Source organism: Musca domestica, unplaced genomic scaffold, assembly GCF_030504385.1.
Source record: "Musca domestica strain aabys unplaced genomic scaffold, Musca_domestica.polishedcontigs.V.1.1 57, whole genome shotgun sequence".
NCBI lineage: Eukaryota > Metazoa > Arthropoda > Insecta > Diptera > Muscidae > Musca > Musca domestica.
Window position 1 is genome coordinate 45,081 of NW_026712358.1, and position 16,317 is coordinate 61,397.

General features: G+C 36.3%; 1 protein-coding gene across 5 annotated transcripts in view; it reads right to left on the reverse strand.

Annotated features, from left to right (window-relative positions):
* LOC101899618 (AP2-associated protein kinase 1) overlaps positions 1-16,317 on the reverse strand; it is a 49,548-nt gene that overhangs the window by 29,483 nt on the left and 3,748 nt on the right. For 4 of the 5 annotated variants that reach the window (XM_059128758.1, XM_059128756.1, XM_059128760.1 and 1 more), the window contains exons 2-5: positions 5,844-5,965; positions 5,645-5,778; positions 5,028-5,580; positions 4,345-4,952 (exon numbers count right to left, since the gene is read on the reverse strand). In XM_059128758.1, the coding sequence (XP_058984741.1) occupies positions 4,345-4,952; positions 5,028-5,580; positions 5,645-5,778; positions 5,844-5,965 (1,417 nt within the window). The remainder of the gene's footprint in view (positions 1-4,344; positions 4,953-5,027; positions 5,581-5,644; positions 5,779-5,843; positions 5,966-16,317) is intronic. The other variant, XM_059128757.1, reaches the window with a different exon arrangement.

Below are 16,317 nucleotides of genomic sequence, written 5' to 3' on the forward strand. Positions count from 1 at the left end.
GAGAATGGGTGCACTTCAAGAACTGTTCCGGACTAAGGCGTTAGCGAGACTACAGCGAAAGGGATTATGTTGCGACTTGCTGCAGTAACGTAGTCCCCAGCGAGTCCACTTCTTCGTGCATCCGGATTGTGCATAATTCTTGCAATTCAATTGCAACGGACTTCGAGGCAAAATGGATGAGATAGTGGAATTTATGAGTCGGAGGAATATTAAGATCGCAGCGGTGCAGGAAACCAAGCTGAGTGAAAATTGCAGCCTACAACGTTGTTATGGTTACAACGTACTAAGGATTGGGAGCAGCATATCCCGGAATGCTTGCTCCGGATTTTATTGGTCCGTACCGGGATTGAGGAAAACCCCGGACCTTGGTTCTGCTCGGTTTGTCAGAACGTTATCCACCACAGATCTGTCTCGGTGCGATGTAATGGATGCAGAGAATGGGTGCACTTCAAGAACTGTTCCGGACTAAGGCGTTTGCGAGACTACAGCGAAAGGGATTATGTTGCGACTTGCTGCAGTAACGTAGTCCCCAGCGAGTCCACTTCTTCGTGCATCCGGATTGTGCATCATTCTTGCAATTCATTTGCAACGGACTTCGAGGCAAAATAGATGAGATAGTGGAATTTATGAGTCGGAGGAATATTAAGATCGCTGCGGTGCAGGAAACCAAGCTGAGTGAAAATTGCAGCCTACAACGTTGTTATGGTTACAACGTACTAAGGAAGGATCGCACCAGAAGTGGAGGTGGGGGATTAGCGTTCCTTTTACACCATTCTGTTCAGTACAGACCTATCACGCTTGAGCTAGTCTCTAGTGACCCATACATGGAATGTATGGGAGTAGCAGTCAAGTGTGGAACTGCCGAGGTAGAGGTGCTTAATGTGTATATCCCGCCGATTAATAGCTGTAAACCGCGTTATTTGCCTGATATTAGCCCATTATTGGTAGGCAATAACCGTCTGGTACTAGGGGTTTTTAATGCCCACCATGAGTTGTGGCATTCCGTCCTAGGTAATGACCAAAGGGAATCAGCGTTGGCAGAGCAGATTGACTGCTCCACATTCTGCACGGTTAACGAGGATGCCACCACCCGAATAAGAGGAGAGTGTCACAGTTCGCCAGACTTAACCATACCCATAACCCGTCATTTCTCTTGGCTCAGACTATCTCCCGATAATCGCCTCCATAAGCAGGTCGCCCGATTTCATAACCTCTGAACGCCACACTTTCCTTAACCATGAGAAAGCTCACTGGCCAGAGTTCAGTGAATTCACCAACCGCCGCTTCAGAGAACTGCCCAACCCTTCTGATGTTCGGGTAGCAGAAAGGATTTTCCGAAACATCATCAGAGCTGCTGCCGCTCGCTATATACCTGCTGGTCGAATACCCGAGATAAGGCCAAACTTCCCAGCAGAGGCAGCGGGATTAGCAAACGAGCGTGATGATCTCCGTCGTACCAACCCTACTGATCCTATAATCAGTGATTTGACAGTGGAAGTCAACCGGTTGGTACAGGAGCATAAGAGGAAAAAGTGGCTAGACCATCAGAAGTGCTGCAACATTGGAACCGATATGAGTAAGCTGTGGGTAACGGATAAGTCGCTCTCGAACCCTGGAAAAAAGGATGATAGGACCTCAGTCACTTTTAACGACGTAACGTAACGCTAAGTCATCCAAAGCGTTGGGCCCGGACGGAATCTCAATGGTAAGTTGAAGCAGCTGGATACGCCGGGAGTCGAGTACTTAACGAAAGTTCTCAATTTGTCGCTAGCCACTCACATAGTGCCCGAAACCTGGAAAACCGCTACTGAAGCCAGACAAGGATGCCAGAAAAGGCGAATCGTACAGGCCGATTTCGCTTTTGTCGCCAGTAGCAAAGACTCTTGAGGCTTTACTCCTCCCCAGCATTAGAGGAAGCTATACAGTTGCCAACCACCAGCACGGATTCCGTCCACAACATAGTACCACAACAGCATTACACGCCATTTCCACACATATTAGTAGAGGACTGAACCAGAACAGGCCGTGTGACAGAACAGTGTTGGTAGCCCTTGACCTATCAAAGGCATTTGATACGGTCAATCATGCCACACTGTTTGAGGACGTACAGAGAACTACCCTCCGGCCAAGTTTGAAACGTTGGATAATCAACTATATGTGTGGACGCCAGTCGTACGTGGAATTCCGGAACAAGAAGTCCAAATCCCGTAGTGTGAAACAAGGAGTTCCCCAAGGTGGGGTGATATCTCCGGAACTGTTTAACCTCTACCTTTCCGGAATTCCTCGCCCTCCAGACGGCATTGAGATCGTAACGTATGCGGATGATTGTACGATCATGGCGTCGGGTCCAGTGGTCGATGACATATGCGAAAGGTGAACCCCTATCTCGCGGAGCTTGCCGCATACTTCCACGCGAGGAATATGAAAATATCCGCCACGAAGTTAACGGCTACACTCTTTACCACATGGTCTGCGGAGATGAGAACACAGCTGAATGTTCAGGTCGAGGGGAATCTAATACCGACCACGAACTACCCCAAGATTCTTGGGGTAACGTTCGACAGCATGTTCAAGTCGTCCGTGCAAGCTACAGCTATCTGCGACAAGATGAAAAGTAGGAACAAGGTCCTCAAGGCGCTAGCCGGCAGCTCTTGGGGTGCGGACAAAGAAACCTTTTTGACCTCTTATAACGCGATAGGTCGGTCTGTGGTCAGCTATGCGGCTCCAGTGTGGTCTGCGAATACTAGTGCTACGCAGTGGAAGCATATCCAGACCTGCCAGAACGCTGCCCTGAGAACTGCGACAGGGTGCCTCCTTATGACACCAGTGGAACATCTACATGAGGAGGCGAAAGTCCTTCCCTTACGTCAGCATAATCATATGCTTTCGTTGCAGCACCTGCTTGGGTGTTACCGTGAGAGTCATCCCAACACTCTCCCCCAACCAGGCGTGTCAGGAAGGACATACATGATCTAGAGAGGGAGGTCCAGCGCTACAAGAAAGAACCTCTAGATCAAGAAGCCTATCAGGCAGGTCTGAGTGGCATTCACACACACTGTTATAAAGTGAATGCCGTCCTCGGAGTCCACCCCCCATCCATAGCAGCTGAAGAACGTCAGCTGCCTAGACAAACCAGGGTAGTTTTGGCGCAATTACGTTCAGGATGGTGTAGTCGTCTCAATTCGTATTGGGCACGAATTGATGAAGATGTGCGTGACGCCTACCCGGCGTACGATACATGCCCGCACAATACGCTACACCTTTTTAATTGCTCAGCCAAACCTACTCAATTCACTCCAGAAGACCTATGGCTACAGCCCGTTAAGTAGCCGAATTTGTAAACCTGGAGCTGGAACCAGATTAGCAGAACGCAAACACATACATGTACTACTGCTACAACAACAACAACACAGTTCTATTTCGGAACTTATTTTCTACGGAAGCTCATTATTTACATTTCTCTGACATACTATTGAATTCTAGAACTGTTTGCTTGATATCCAACAATAGGGATATTTGATTCCCTCGTTATAATATATTTGTTTATTAATAACAACAAATATGATACGAGTTAAAAATAAAATAAAATACGAATTGCATTCAGCTACAGCTAGGATAAATGTGACGGAATTCACACTCGCTTAGCGAAAATGTTATTGGTAATGGACATCTACTTTTAAATTTAATTAGCAATATAAAACAGAGTTTGTGGTCGAAATTAAGCTAACCAGACCTATCGAGTCGAAAAGACAGTTGCTCTAACATATTTTTTGGATGTTGAAAGAGAAACGATCAATAAAAAATGTGAACATTTGGATTTTGCAAAAGTAGAAATTTGAAGAAGTCTTTAAAAAGTCGGTTTGTATTTATTTATGTTTCCATATTACCATTATTGGGAAGCAAGTACGTTGGCTATTTAGTTTGGGCGACAACTCAAAAAATGTTCGTTTTATTTCTAGAGCACTAGAGTTGAATTTTCGTTTAATTTCGCATCGCGACAAAACGTAAGTGTCGACTAAATACTTAATTTGATTGTTGTAATTTAAAAAAGGATTATATTTTTTTTTATATTTTCGGCAATAAAATTGGGCTCGACCAGACTCGGCTTATTTAAACTTTCTGCAAATTATTTTTTGTATATCTCTTTGAGCATCATATAATTTTATCCAAATGTATTGAGAGGGTGCGATTTTTTACAAGCGGTCTAAGATTACAGTGCCACAATCCAACATATATTGAGAGCTTGATCATACAGAAATTGCAACGACATTAGCGTTGATGGGGCATCTGCTATTCACACATTGGAGCAATAAAATGTATGTGTATTTTCTAAAAAGAACTTACTTGTTAAAAGCCGAAGTATCACTAACGTTACGACGATGTCCAGATGCAGCATTTTGCAGGGAAGTTTTTGGGGGCGACAGAAGTTGATCGCATACATTAGATGATTCCACACTTGTGTCCTTTGAAGATACAATATTTCTATCCACGCTTTCATCTTGCTGTGCTTGGGGCGCAATAGACTCGCTAAATGGATCTGGGAACCCGGTTGCATCAAACAAACTACTCAATTTTTCGGAAGGGATATTATTGGAGCTTGTTGCATTGACAAGTACTTCGGACGAGCTCTTCACGGTAGTCGTATTCGATAAATCTACATTTGCAGTGGTGGGGAAGTTAACTTGAAATTGTTCCGCTACTGGTTGTTGAGGTTGAGGGGATGTAATATTGGTACGTGGAGAAGGACTTGGTGGCAAACCTAATCCTAGCGGTTTCTGTATGTTGACGGCTGAAGATCCCTTAGGCCTTTGTCGTGGCGCCACGCTTGTACCAGATTCCACTATATTGACAGTTTGCGGCTTGACAGCTTTTGTAATTGTTGTCGAAGTGCGTTTAGTTTCGCTTTCAAATGGTGGAATTGGCAACTGATCAAGAGTAAAAGCTGGTACTTTCTGCAATTAAAAAAAAAAAAAAAACAATTTAAAAAAGTTATAGTATTATTTCTTGTAAAAAATTAAAGTACATACTTGCAAATTCTGGACCGGATTGTCTTTGCCAATTAGTGGAAAAGCAACATCGCAAACTTGCCAAATATTTGGTCGTTTTTCCGCATCGGTCTCTAACATGAATCGAATCAACTGATGCATGCCCCTAGAATATTTTGAATTATCTGGGATAGAAAAAGTCCCATTCTGAATGGCTAAGGTGCTCTCTCCAAAAGGTAATGTAAAAAAGCAAAGTTTATACAACAAACATCCCAGTGCCCAAATATCAGCCTTTGTTGTTATATTTTTTCCACTAAAAAGATCTACCATTTCAGGTGCTCTGTATGAGAGTGTCGTATATTTCTGGATTTCCTCTTCCACAGCAGAAACGCCATGCTGTTGGGGATTTAAAACTTTCGCCGTTGCTGATCCAAAATCGCAGAGAACAAAGTTTCCGGCATCATTTTGTAAAATATTTTCTACTTTCAAATCACGATGTATAATTGGAGTTTGACAATAATGTAGTCTAGAGACTGCTTCGGCGATATCACAGAATATAGTCAAAACTTCCTGTTCCGTAAACCCTACTTGTAAGCTAGATATAATTACACATAGTATCGTTAAGATTAAATAAAAACTTTAGACTATTTTTTACGTACCGCGCATTCATCATAGACAGCATATGATTTTTACAATACGGCATTAGTAACAGTACTTCGCAAACCCCATTTCCAGTATGTGTTATGCTGGAATCAATATATCCTATTATATTCTTGTGGCCATTTAGATTGCTCTGGAAAAAAAGAAACATCGGTTTTGTAAAAACTGGATTGGTGCTACTGTATCCGATTGCCTTACTGCGATTTGTATTTCCCTCTTAGCTACGTTAAGGTCGTGTTCATTGTTGACATACATTCGCTTAAGCGCATATTTTGTATTGCCCACATTTCCTCTTGCAAGGAACACCATGGCGAATCCTCCTAAATATGAGAAATTGATGTTAGAATAGTTCTAAAAATCGAATAATTAATAAATACTATTTGCGAACTAATATCAGTATTTTTCCAACTGATTTTAATATTTTAGATACATATTTCATTAACATTTCTAATATATTCATTACTTAGCCAATAATCATCGATGGCTTAAAAATAGTTGGTTAAAAATAGTTGAATAAAATATATTCGAAACCAATGCTACTGATCCACGTTCGGTTTTCATAAGCTATCCACACTAATATGCCTGATGAACCAACAATGGGGCGTGTACAGCGTGTGATTTTTTTTTTTTTTTTTGGCTTTACATTTCCATGGAAAATTTCTGGTCATTCAACTCATTTCGAAAGAAAAATAGCAAATGAAAACTGTATTTTTGTTCTATTACCGAATCCCGTATTAAATAAATCAGCAAATATGGTTCATATCATTGTGTTTTTTTAGATCCTTTACTCATATATAATTAAGGTAAATCCGATTCGGTAATTAAGGTAATTTCCGATTTGTAATTCGTATCATTGTGTTTTTTTAGATCCTTAACTCATATATAATTAAGGTAATTTCCGATTTGTAATTCGAATAACCGGATATATGATGACGTTAGCACTAATAATGATGAAGTTATTATTGATTCATCGATAAAAGTTAAGGTGCCCCAATCATCATATTAAAGTGCAAAATTGAACAGATATATGAGCTATGCAGAATTCTAAAGATAGCGAATTATTCAATAAGAAAAATTTCAATTGGACCGAACTGTGTTTACTAATATGGGTCTCAAATTTGTCGTTGTTAAGCTTGTAACAAGGAAAATTGAGAAGACCTCTCTAGAAAATATTATCTACGTTGTTTAATTTCAAAGGAAGTCAAGAAGATTTAAAGAACTACGACTGCGCTATTCCGATTTCAATCACTTAAAAATTCGCTGGGAATACAAAAGATCTAGCAGAAATAAATTTACTGAATATTACAACTACCACGGCTCAAATTGTGGCAACGTTAAAATTTTTTGTGCTAATTGCTAATTGATTTTAATATTTTAGATACATATTTCATTAACATTTCTAATATATTCATTACTTAGCCAATAATCATCGATGGCTTAAAAATAGTTGGTTAAAAATAGTTGAATAAAATATATTCGAAACCAATGCTACTGATCCACGTTCGGCTTTCATAAGCCATCCACACTAATATGCCTGATGAACCAACAATGGGGCGTGTACAGCGTGTGATTTTTTTTTTTTGGCTTTACATTTCCATGGAAAATTTCTGGTCATTCAACTCATTTCGAAAGAAAAATAGTAAATGAAAACTGTATTTTTGTTCTATTACCGAATCCCGTATTAAAAAAATCAGCAAATATGGTTCATATCATTGTGTTTTTTTAGATCCTTTACTCATATATAATTAAGGTAAATCCGATTCGGTAATTAAGGTAATTTCCGATTTGTAATTCGTATCATTGTGTTTTTTTAGATCCTTAACTCATATATAATTAAGGTAATTTCCGATTTGTAATTCGAATAACCGGATATATGATGACGTTAGCACTAATAATGATGAAGTTATTATTGATTCGTCGATAAAAGTTAAGGTGCCCCAATCATCATTTTAAAGTGCAAAATTGAACAGATATATGAGCTATGCAGAATTCTAAAGATAACGAATTATTCAATTAGAAAAATTTCAATTGGACCGAACTGTGTTTACTAATATGGGTCTCAAATTTGTCGTTGTTAAGCTTGTAACAAGGAAAATTGAGAAGACCTCTCTAGAAAATGTTTTTTTAGATCCTTAACTCATATATAATTAAGGTAAATCGATTCGGTAATTAAGGTAATTTCCGATTCGTTAATTCGAATAACCGGATATATTATACCAAACTCAAGATTATGATGAAGTGGATGACGTTAGCACTAATAATGATGAAGTTATTATTGATTCATCGATAAAAGTTAAGGTGCCCCAATCATCATATTAAAGTGCAAAATTGAACAGATATATGAGCTATGCAGAATTCTAAAGATAGCGAATTATTCAATTAGAAAAATTTTAATTGGACCGAACTGTGTTTACTAATATGGGTCTCAAATTTGTCGTTGTTAAGCTTGTAACAAGGAAAATTGAGAAGACCTCTCTAGAAAATGTTATCTACGTTGTTTAATTTCAAAGGAAGTCAATAAGATTTAAAGAACTACGACTGCGCTATTCCGATTTCAATCACTTAAAAATTCGCTGGGAATACAAAAGATCTAGCAGAAATAAATTTACTGAATATTACAACTACCACGGCTCAAATTGTGGCAACGTTTAAATTTTTTGTGCTAATTGCGGTGGAAATCACCATACTGCCGAATGTAAAATACCACAGTAAAATGTGCTAACTCTAACGGAAACCATAAATCAATGTCCTGCGAGAAAATCATTTCTCGAGACTTGACAAAAATATCAACCAATCAACATGATCAAAGAGGGGGTGGAGTTGCCTTTTTGGTTAAAAAGGGAATAGTTCACTAATTATTACCCATAATAAATACGTCATTGATCGAAAACATTGGTGTCCCACTTTCTACCGAAAACGGCTTCTTAAATATATACTCAAGCTACTTTAATGGTAGGACCAAAGATCTATCAACAAGGAGACGATTATATGCTTTAAACATCCTAAAGTTAACTACCTCAAATAGAAACTTCATTCTTGGGGTTGTTCCAGGAATAATTCTTGGGGAAATATTTTATATGAAAAATACCAACAGAACAATTTCCTAATTCTGTTTTCTCAAGATTGCTGGTATATTCCAGCCGACACTAGGAGACAACCTTCGAAATTAGACCTAATTATCACTAACTTTATGAACATAAAGCATGCTAAAACAATAAATGATCTCGGATCCGATCACATACCTCTTTTTTTTTTAATCGAACGTTCCCACGCCTCACATTCCCACCCCTGTCGACCGAGGGGGCGACCTCCCTTTACGAAGGGATCACGTACACGTCATGATCCGCATCATAATGGGAATTTAGTAGGAAATTGAAAGCCAGCTACAGAATCTAATTCATCAGCTAGTTTGTTAAATAATAAAACATGTATTTTAATTGTTTAAAAATAAAATCATTCTAGATTTAATAATTTCTAAACTCATACCAAATCTGCAATACAGTACACAGAATTAAAGTCAACACACATTTTACTAAGAGGTTCGCCCATTGAATAATTCGTGCGGTGAAAATCAGTATATAATAATTGGTAGTATCTACTAGATCTAAACGGAACATTAATTCTAATAGATGAGATTAGGAAATCTGAAGGTATATTACCATTTAATATTTTTAGTGCAAACATGGAGTTCAATATAATACGTCTGCTTTTAAGTGTAGGCAATCTAATTAATTTTAGCCTGCTAGCATAAGAAGGCAAAACAAAATCACTATTCCAATGTAAACCTCGTTAGGCAAATAGCAGAAATTGTTTTTGCACGGATTCTATTTTATCTGAATATATTGCATATTGAGGAACCCACACAACATAACCGTATTCTAATATAGGTCTAACAAGAGACGTAAATAACTGTTTTGTTATATATGGATCAGAAAATTCCTTGGCCCACCGTTTAAGAAAACCTAAAACACCATTTGCTTTATTTACTATTGATATTACATGGCTATTAAAATTTAATTTTGGATCCATCAAGAGGCCTAGATCGACAAATGAATCTTCAGTTGATAATGAATGACTGTCAATATTATATTGCAATATCAGAGAAGAAGATCTGGAGAAGCACATATGCTTACATTTGCATAAATTTAACTCCATACAATTTAACCTGCACCATTGAAAAAGGCTATCTAAATCGTTTTGAAGTTAACTAGCTTGTTTATCACAATTATGGGAAATGAATAATTTAACATCATCTGCGTACATTAACAATTTCGAGTAATTTATGGAATTAGGTAAATCGTTGATAAATAAAAGAAAAAGGACCGGTCCAAGGTGACTTCCTTGCGGAACACCCATGGAACGTTAATCGTTTTGGATTGATACACTTCAAACAAAACTAGTTGTGATCTATCTTTTAAGTAAGATGATATCCATTTGACTAAGTTTGTGTTGAAACCCATACAATTTAATTTATATCAAAAGCTTTACTGAAATCAGTATCAGTTTGTTTACGCTAAACAAAACCTTTTATTACTGTTGACGTAAATTGTATAAGATTTGTTGTAGTTGAAAGACCAATACGAAAACCATGATGATATGGACCCAATATAGATTGAATTTTCAGTGAAATTACGGCAGTGATTAATTTTTCGAACAATTTTGGAATTACACTTAATTTTGCAATTCCACTATAATTTGAGACCTCAATAAGACTACCAGACTTATGTAAAGGTATAATATAAGATTTTTTCCAGAAAGTAGGAAAGTGATCAAATTTAAGTGAACAATTAAACAATATAGTTAGAGGAAGTGCTAATGTTTCTGAACAATATTTAAGAATTATATTAGGTATGCCATCCGGCCCTGGACATTTAATCGATTTTAAACTACGCAGACTATTGGACACCTCCTGACGCTGTAGAAAAGGCATACAAATTTGATCAGCCTGTGATAACTTATAAGGATACGAATCTTTAATTTGGCAAGATGTACTGAAATAAGTTGTGACAAAAAAATCTGTGACAAATTCTTTATTGTTATATTACAATACTGAGGGCTTTGAGGAAACTTTTCGTTTTAGATTTACAAAATCATAAAAAGATTGTTATATGAGAAATTAGATCAATTCCGGAAACAAATTATACATTTTTCTACAACTACAGAAAAGCTAATTGGAAGCGGTATCGAAGGTACTTAAACAATAATTTGCCGTCAGATTATAGTAATAGATCCATGCTCGAGATCAACGAAACCGACCACCGTGTTTTCAGAAATTGTTAAACCGGCTGTTGAATACGGCGTTCCCAAAAGAAAACTTACTACACCTATAAACACTATACCAAACCATATAAAAACACTAATCCAACATAGAAATATTTATTCCAGGAATTTTAAATCGGCTAAACAAAGAAATTGTTGATTGTTGAAACAAGTCTTGGAACACAATGTTATCTTCATTAGACAGATCATCCAAACCGTTTTTAACGAAAAAGAACAAACAAATTCCGACGATAGTAAAAAATGATATAGCTTATTATACGTCAATGAAAAGTGCAGAACATTTTTAACAAAACCACTTAACGAGCGGTCAATTGAGTAATGCTATAGCTTGCGAAGAGGTAAATAAAATAGCTTTAGAAGTTAAACAAAATAGTTCCGAAACAGCTGAACAATTTTTAATATACTCTGAAAAAGTACGTGAACTACTAAAGCAATTGAAAGAAGGTAAATCTCCGGGAATGGATGAAATAAAATCATAAAAATGATACAAAGGTTCTTATCTGATAGATAATTTTATGACTTGATAGCGCCATTTGCTTCTGTCAGAAAATCGATCACTGCTGGTTGTCCTCAAGGATCCTGTCTCTTGCCTATCTTGTATAACATCTACACATCAGACATCCCAATTATACCAGAATGCATCGGTTCATTTTTCGCGGACGACACTGCAATACTATGTTCTGGAACTTCATCCTACAATATTATTGCAAGCCTAGAGAAAGCACTATCAGAGCAAAATAAATATTTCTTCAAATGGAAGATCCTACTTAATACAGATAAAACTGAAGCTATCTATTTCACGAGAAAGCGTTGCTGACGTCTTGTTCCACATAGGCCAATCCTGTTTAATAATCAGAACATAAACTGGAAAACCAACGTCAAGTACTTGGGTATCATACTTGACACTAGAATAAATTTCAAGAACCACTTTCCGTACATTGTGGACAAAATTAATAAGCAAATCCAACTTATGTTTCCATATATAAATAGAAAGTCGGAACTAAGTTTTGAAAATTAGAAACTAATATTCAAAGGAATTTCCCAACCTTTTACGTAGTACCAGTTTGGTCATCATCAGCAAAATGTCATGTAAAAAGCTACAAATATGCCAAAATAAAATATTTCAAATGGTAAATAAATTGTCATGGCACTACTCTACACTACGACTTCATAATATCCCTGGGAATGATTTAGCACAGCTCAAAGTTATTAGGCTGACAGAAAATTTCAAAGGAAAATGCCAAACATCCCAGTATCAGCATAATTATTATCGTCTTAACAACATCAAAAAAAAAAAAAAAAAAGTTTTTTTTTGCGTATTAATCCTGTATCTCTATATTAAAAATCTTCTTAATGTTAATATAAATTACATAGTTATAAAAGCGAAAAGAAGTTAAATAAACTCTAAACTCTTGTTGTTGCAGTAATAATAAAAATATAAAAAAAAACGTATACGTATATATAAATATTATACGCAATAAAGAATATGAATATGAAAAAAAGTTAATTTTATAAATAATGTCGACTATATCGCTAGATGCATACTAATTTTCCTCTTGCAACAAAGAGAAAAAAATACTGCTTTGCTTCGAATTCGAAACATTTAAATTATAATTTGAGAATTCTATTTGTAATTCGAATCATTCCAATTATAATTTGAATCATTTAAATTGCAATTCGAAAATGCCAATTGTAATTCGAATTATTTCAGTTGAAATTCGAGAACTCCAATAGTAATTTGAACTATTTTTTGTAATTCGTATAATTGCAATTGTAATTCGTATTATTGCAATTGCGATTCGAATTATTCCATTTGTAATTCGAATTGTTCCAATGTAATTTGAAATGTTCGATTTGAAATTCGAATTATATAATTTGAAAATCGTATTATTCCATTTGAAATTCGAAATATTAACAACAAATATACAAATTATATTAGGGTGGATATTCCATTAAAAATTATTTTCTTATATTCATAAAAATGGAATGAAGAGCTATGTGAAAAACGTATATTTTTTGCCCTTAGCTTTTTGAAATTAAAATAACTGCAATATTATGAAATATGATATACGATAAAACAAAATGCTAGCCCTATGCTCCACCTATGTTTCAAGTAATTTTTTCATAAATTTTCAATGAAACAATCAGAATATCAAATGGAATATTTCGAATTACAAATTTAATTATTCGAATTACAAATGGAATAATTCGAACTACAAATGTAATAATTCGAATTACAATGGGAATAATTTGAATATCAAATGGAAATATTCGAAACACAGGTGCTATAAACCGGGATCATTACTTTAATAAAAGACACCACGTCTTTCCATTTTGAGTTGTTGTGAGACACTAATTTATTTTATAAATATATTTCGTAAGACCTACTTATGGTAATATGACTTACCCTAACTTAACATTAAGTTTAAAAGAGAGGGAGGTAAATCGGACGAATATATACCAAATCTAAACCGATCTCGACAAAATTTAGCAAAGGTATTTCTGAACTGTATTTGATGTACATCGTTGTTGCAGAGTGCTTATTACGGGCTTATTACAAAAATAAGAAATCGGATGAATAATATATATGGAAGCTATAGCCATATCTGAACCGATTTCGATCAAATTTTGGCACACTTATTTTTAGGCCTAGTTTGTCGTAAAAAGCAAATCGGACGAAGATACATATGAGAGCTATATTCTTATGTCAAACAAATGATTTGTGCAACATTTCATCTGGATCGGGTAATAAATGAGTAGTGGTGTGCCACAGGGATCTGTTCCTGGCCCTCTATTGTTCGTTATGTATGTTAATGATTCGCTGAGTTGTGTCAATGGTAGGAATTGTATATCGTTTGCATTTGCTGATGACATTCAAATTTTGTTTAAAGGAGAATATGTGTTTATGGATGTGTTGCAGTCGTCATTTTGATTTTAATATTAATATGTTGGTAACTTGGTTGTCCTGTAACGGTCTCTCAATAAATACTCAAAAATCTAAAGTTATGTTTTTTGGGAACTTGCAAGAGGATTCAATTAAAGTTTCCATTTATAGGACGCCTGTAAATGTTGTAAGCTCGATGAAATGTCTTGGTTTGTTTCTTGATTCTGGTTTGGTGTTTGATGTACATGTGAATTCTTTAGTGTCCAAAGTTAACTTTATTTTAAAGAAGTTGTACTGCTTGGATATAGTTTTGCCTAAGAAGATTAGAATTCAGTTAGTACACGCATTAATAATGTCACACTTTTTATATTGTATGTTTTTGTGTCAAACGTCGTGATCATATATCTCCTTCTGTGAAGGAGTTTCTCGGTTGTTCGTTTGAGTGTTTTGTGAATTTAAGGTCAATGTTGTTCTTCTACAAACATTTTAAATTGAGGACATCTTCTACTCTTTTGGATCTTTTTAAGTTTTCGAGATCTGTAAGGAACCTGCAAATTGTTACATCACGCTTGACTCCTCGTTTGGAAAAATCCTTCTATGTAAGAATTGCTCGCATTTTCAACAATCTGCCACCTAATCTTAAGACATTTAATTCTTCCCTAAAATGTTATAAGCGTAAATTATATGCTCATTTCAATACTGTTTAAAATATATGGTTTTCTTGTGTAAATTTGTTTTTTTTTCCTTGCATAGTTGATTTATCTAATTCTTCAATGAATTTTAATTTTTGCTCATCTTTTTTTTGTTAATGTTTTTAATGTTAATTTTTTAATATGATTTTTAAGATTAAGGATGTTATGAATAGTTTAGAGTAGTCATGTATAGGAGTTCTTGGAACCATCAATCAATTGTTAATTTTGTTCATTTTTTGTTAATTTGTTTTAGTGTTTAATTTTAAGTAAGTCTTTTAGGATTAAGGATATTATAATTAATTTAGACTAGTCATGTATAGAAGTTTTTTGAACCGTCCATGGCCCTGTCGGCTAGGTTTCTGTACAAATTGAAAATAAATAAATAAATAAATAAAATGCGACCTGTACTTTGTTTACAAAAGTATATAGACAGACGGAGGGACATGCATAAATCGACTCAGAATGTGATTCTATGCAGATCATATCTTGCTTCCTTTTGACTGTTACAAACAAATGCACAAAATCATAATACCCTCACCACCTTGTGGTGTAGGGTATAAATACAGGGTGAGATAAAAAACTACAACCAACTTCAGACTGCTGTCATTTCTAAGCTACTCGTTCGACAGCTGTAAAAATTATTCCAGTGACAGCTCATTATATTGTTTACGAGCGTACCAAAACATTTTGATGAGAATTTTCAGAAAAAAGGTTATTCGTGATGAAATTCAAGCGTGATAGTGTGATTTCTTTATATTTGGCTGGAAAATCACAAGTGGCTATCGTTAGAGCACTCCAGCATTTAAATGTGAATAAATCTTTCGTGTCTCGTACCATCGCTCGTGACCATGATACTGGTAGCGTAGACCGACATCAAGGAAGTGGACGGAAGAAAACAGTAACATCCGCAGAAATGGTTCGAAAAGTAAAGAAGCGACTTGATCGAAACCCCCGTCGCAGTAGCCGAAAAATGGCTCGTGAGCTGAACATATCGCAACATTCCATTCGGCAAATATTGAAAAATGAGCTCGGGATAAGCCATTGAAATTCCAAAAACTGCAAGAACCTACACCGCAAAAGAAAGAAAATAAACTCAATAGAGCTAAAGAGTTGCTTCGCTTGGCCGAAGGTTGTGAACTGCGAAATTTGGTTTTCTCCGATGAGAAAACATTCGTTGTTCAGCAGTTTTTTAAACAAACAAAACGATCGTGTTTACTTGCCAAAGAGGTCAGCTGAAAATGTGCACCTTCGGTCTGCCACCAAAACTTAAGCGCCGGCCATTGTCATGGTGTGGGTCGCCATAACAGCCGATGGTCGCTCTCCGCTCGTATTAATCGACCGTGGCATCAGAATAAACGCCGAATGTTACCGCGAAAATATTCTGGAGGGTGTATTAAAGCCTTGGGCACACAAACATTTTGGCCACAGACCTTGGACATTCCAACAAGACTCAGCACGCGCCACCCAGGAATGGTTACAAAATGAGGTTCCTTTCTTCATTTCCATCGCACAATGGTCACCAAAGTCTCCGGATACCAATCCGTTGGACTATTTTGTCTGGAGTATTTTGGAAAGCAAGCTTGGCACTAAAAATACCAAAGTGTCGATCACCTCAAGCAAGCGCATCTCCGGGTATTGCCCAAAATAACGCAGAGCAACATTCGGGCAGCGTGTGCCGGTTTCATTGGCCGTTTGATGGCCATAATTCGTGGCAAAGGTGACCAATTCAAACGAATCTCAACTTACTCTAAAATTTGATGCTATTTCCAACATTTTTTGCCTTCATTCAATAAAGATTAAAAAAATAAAAATTAAT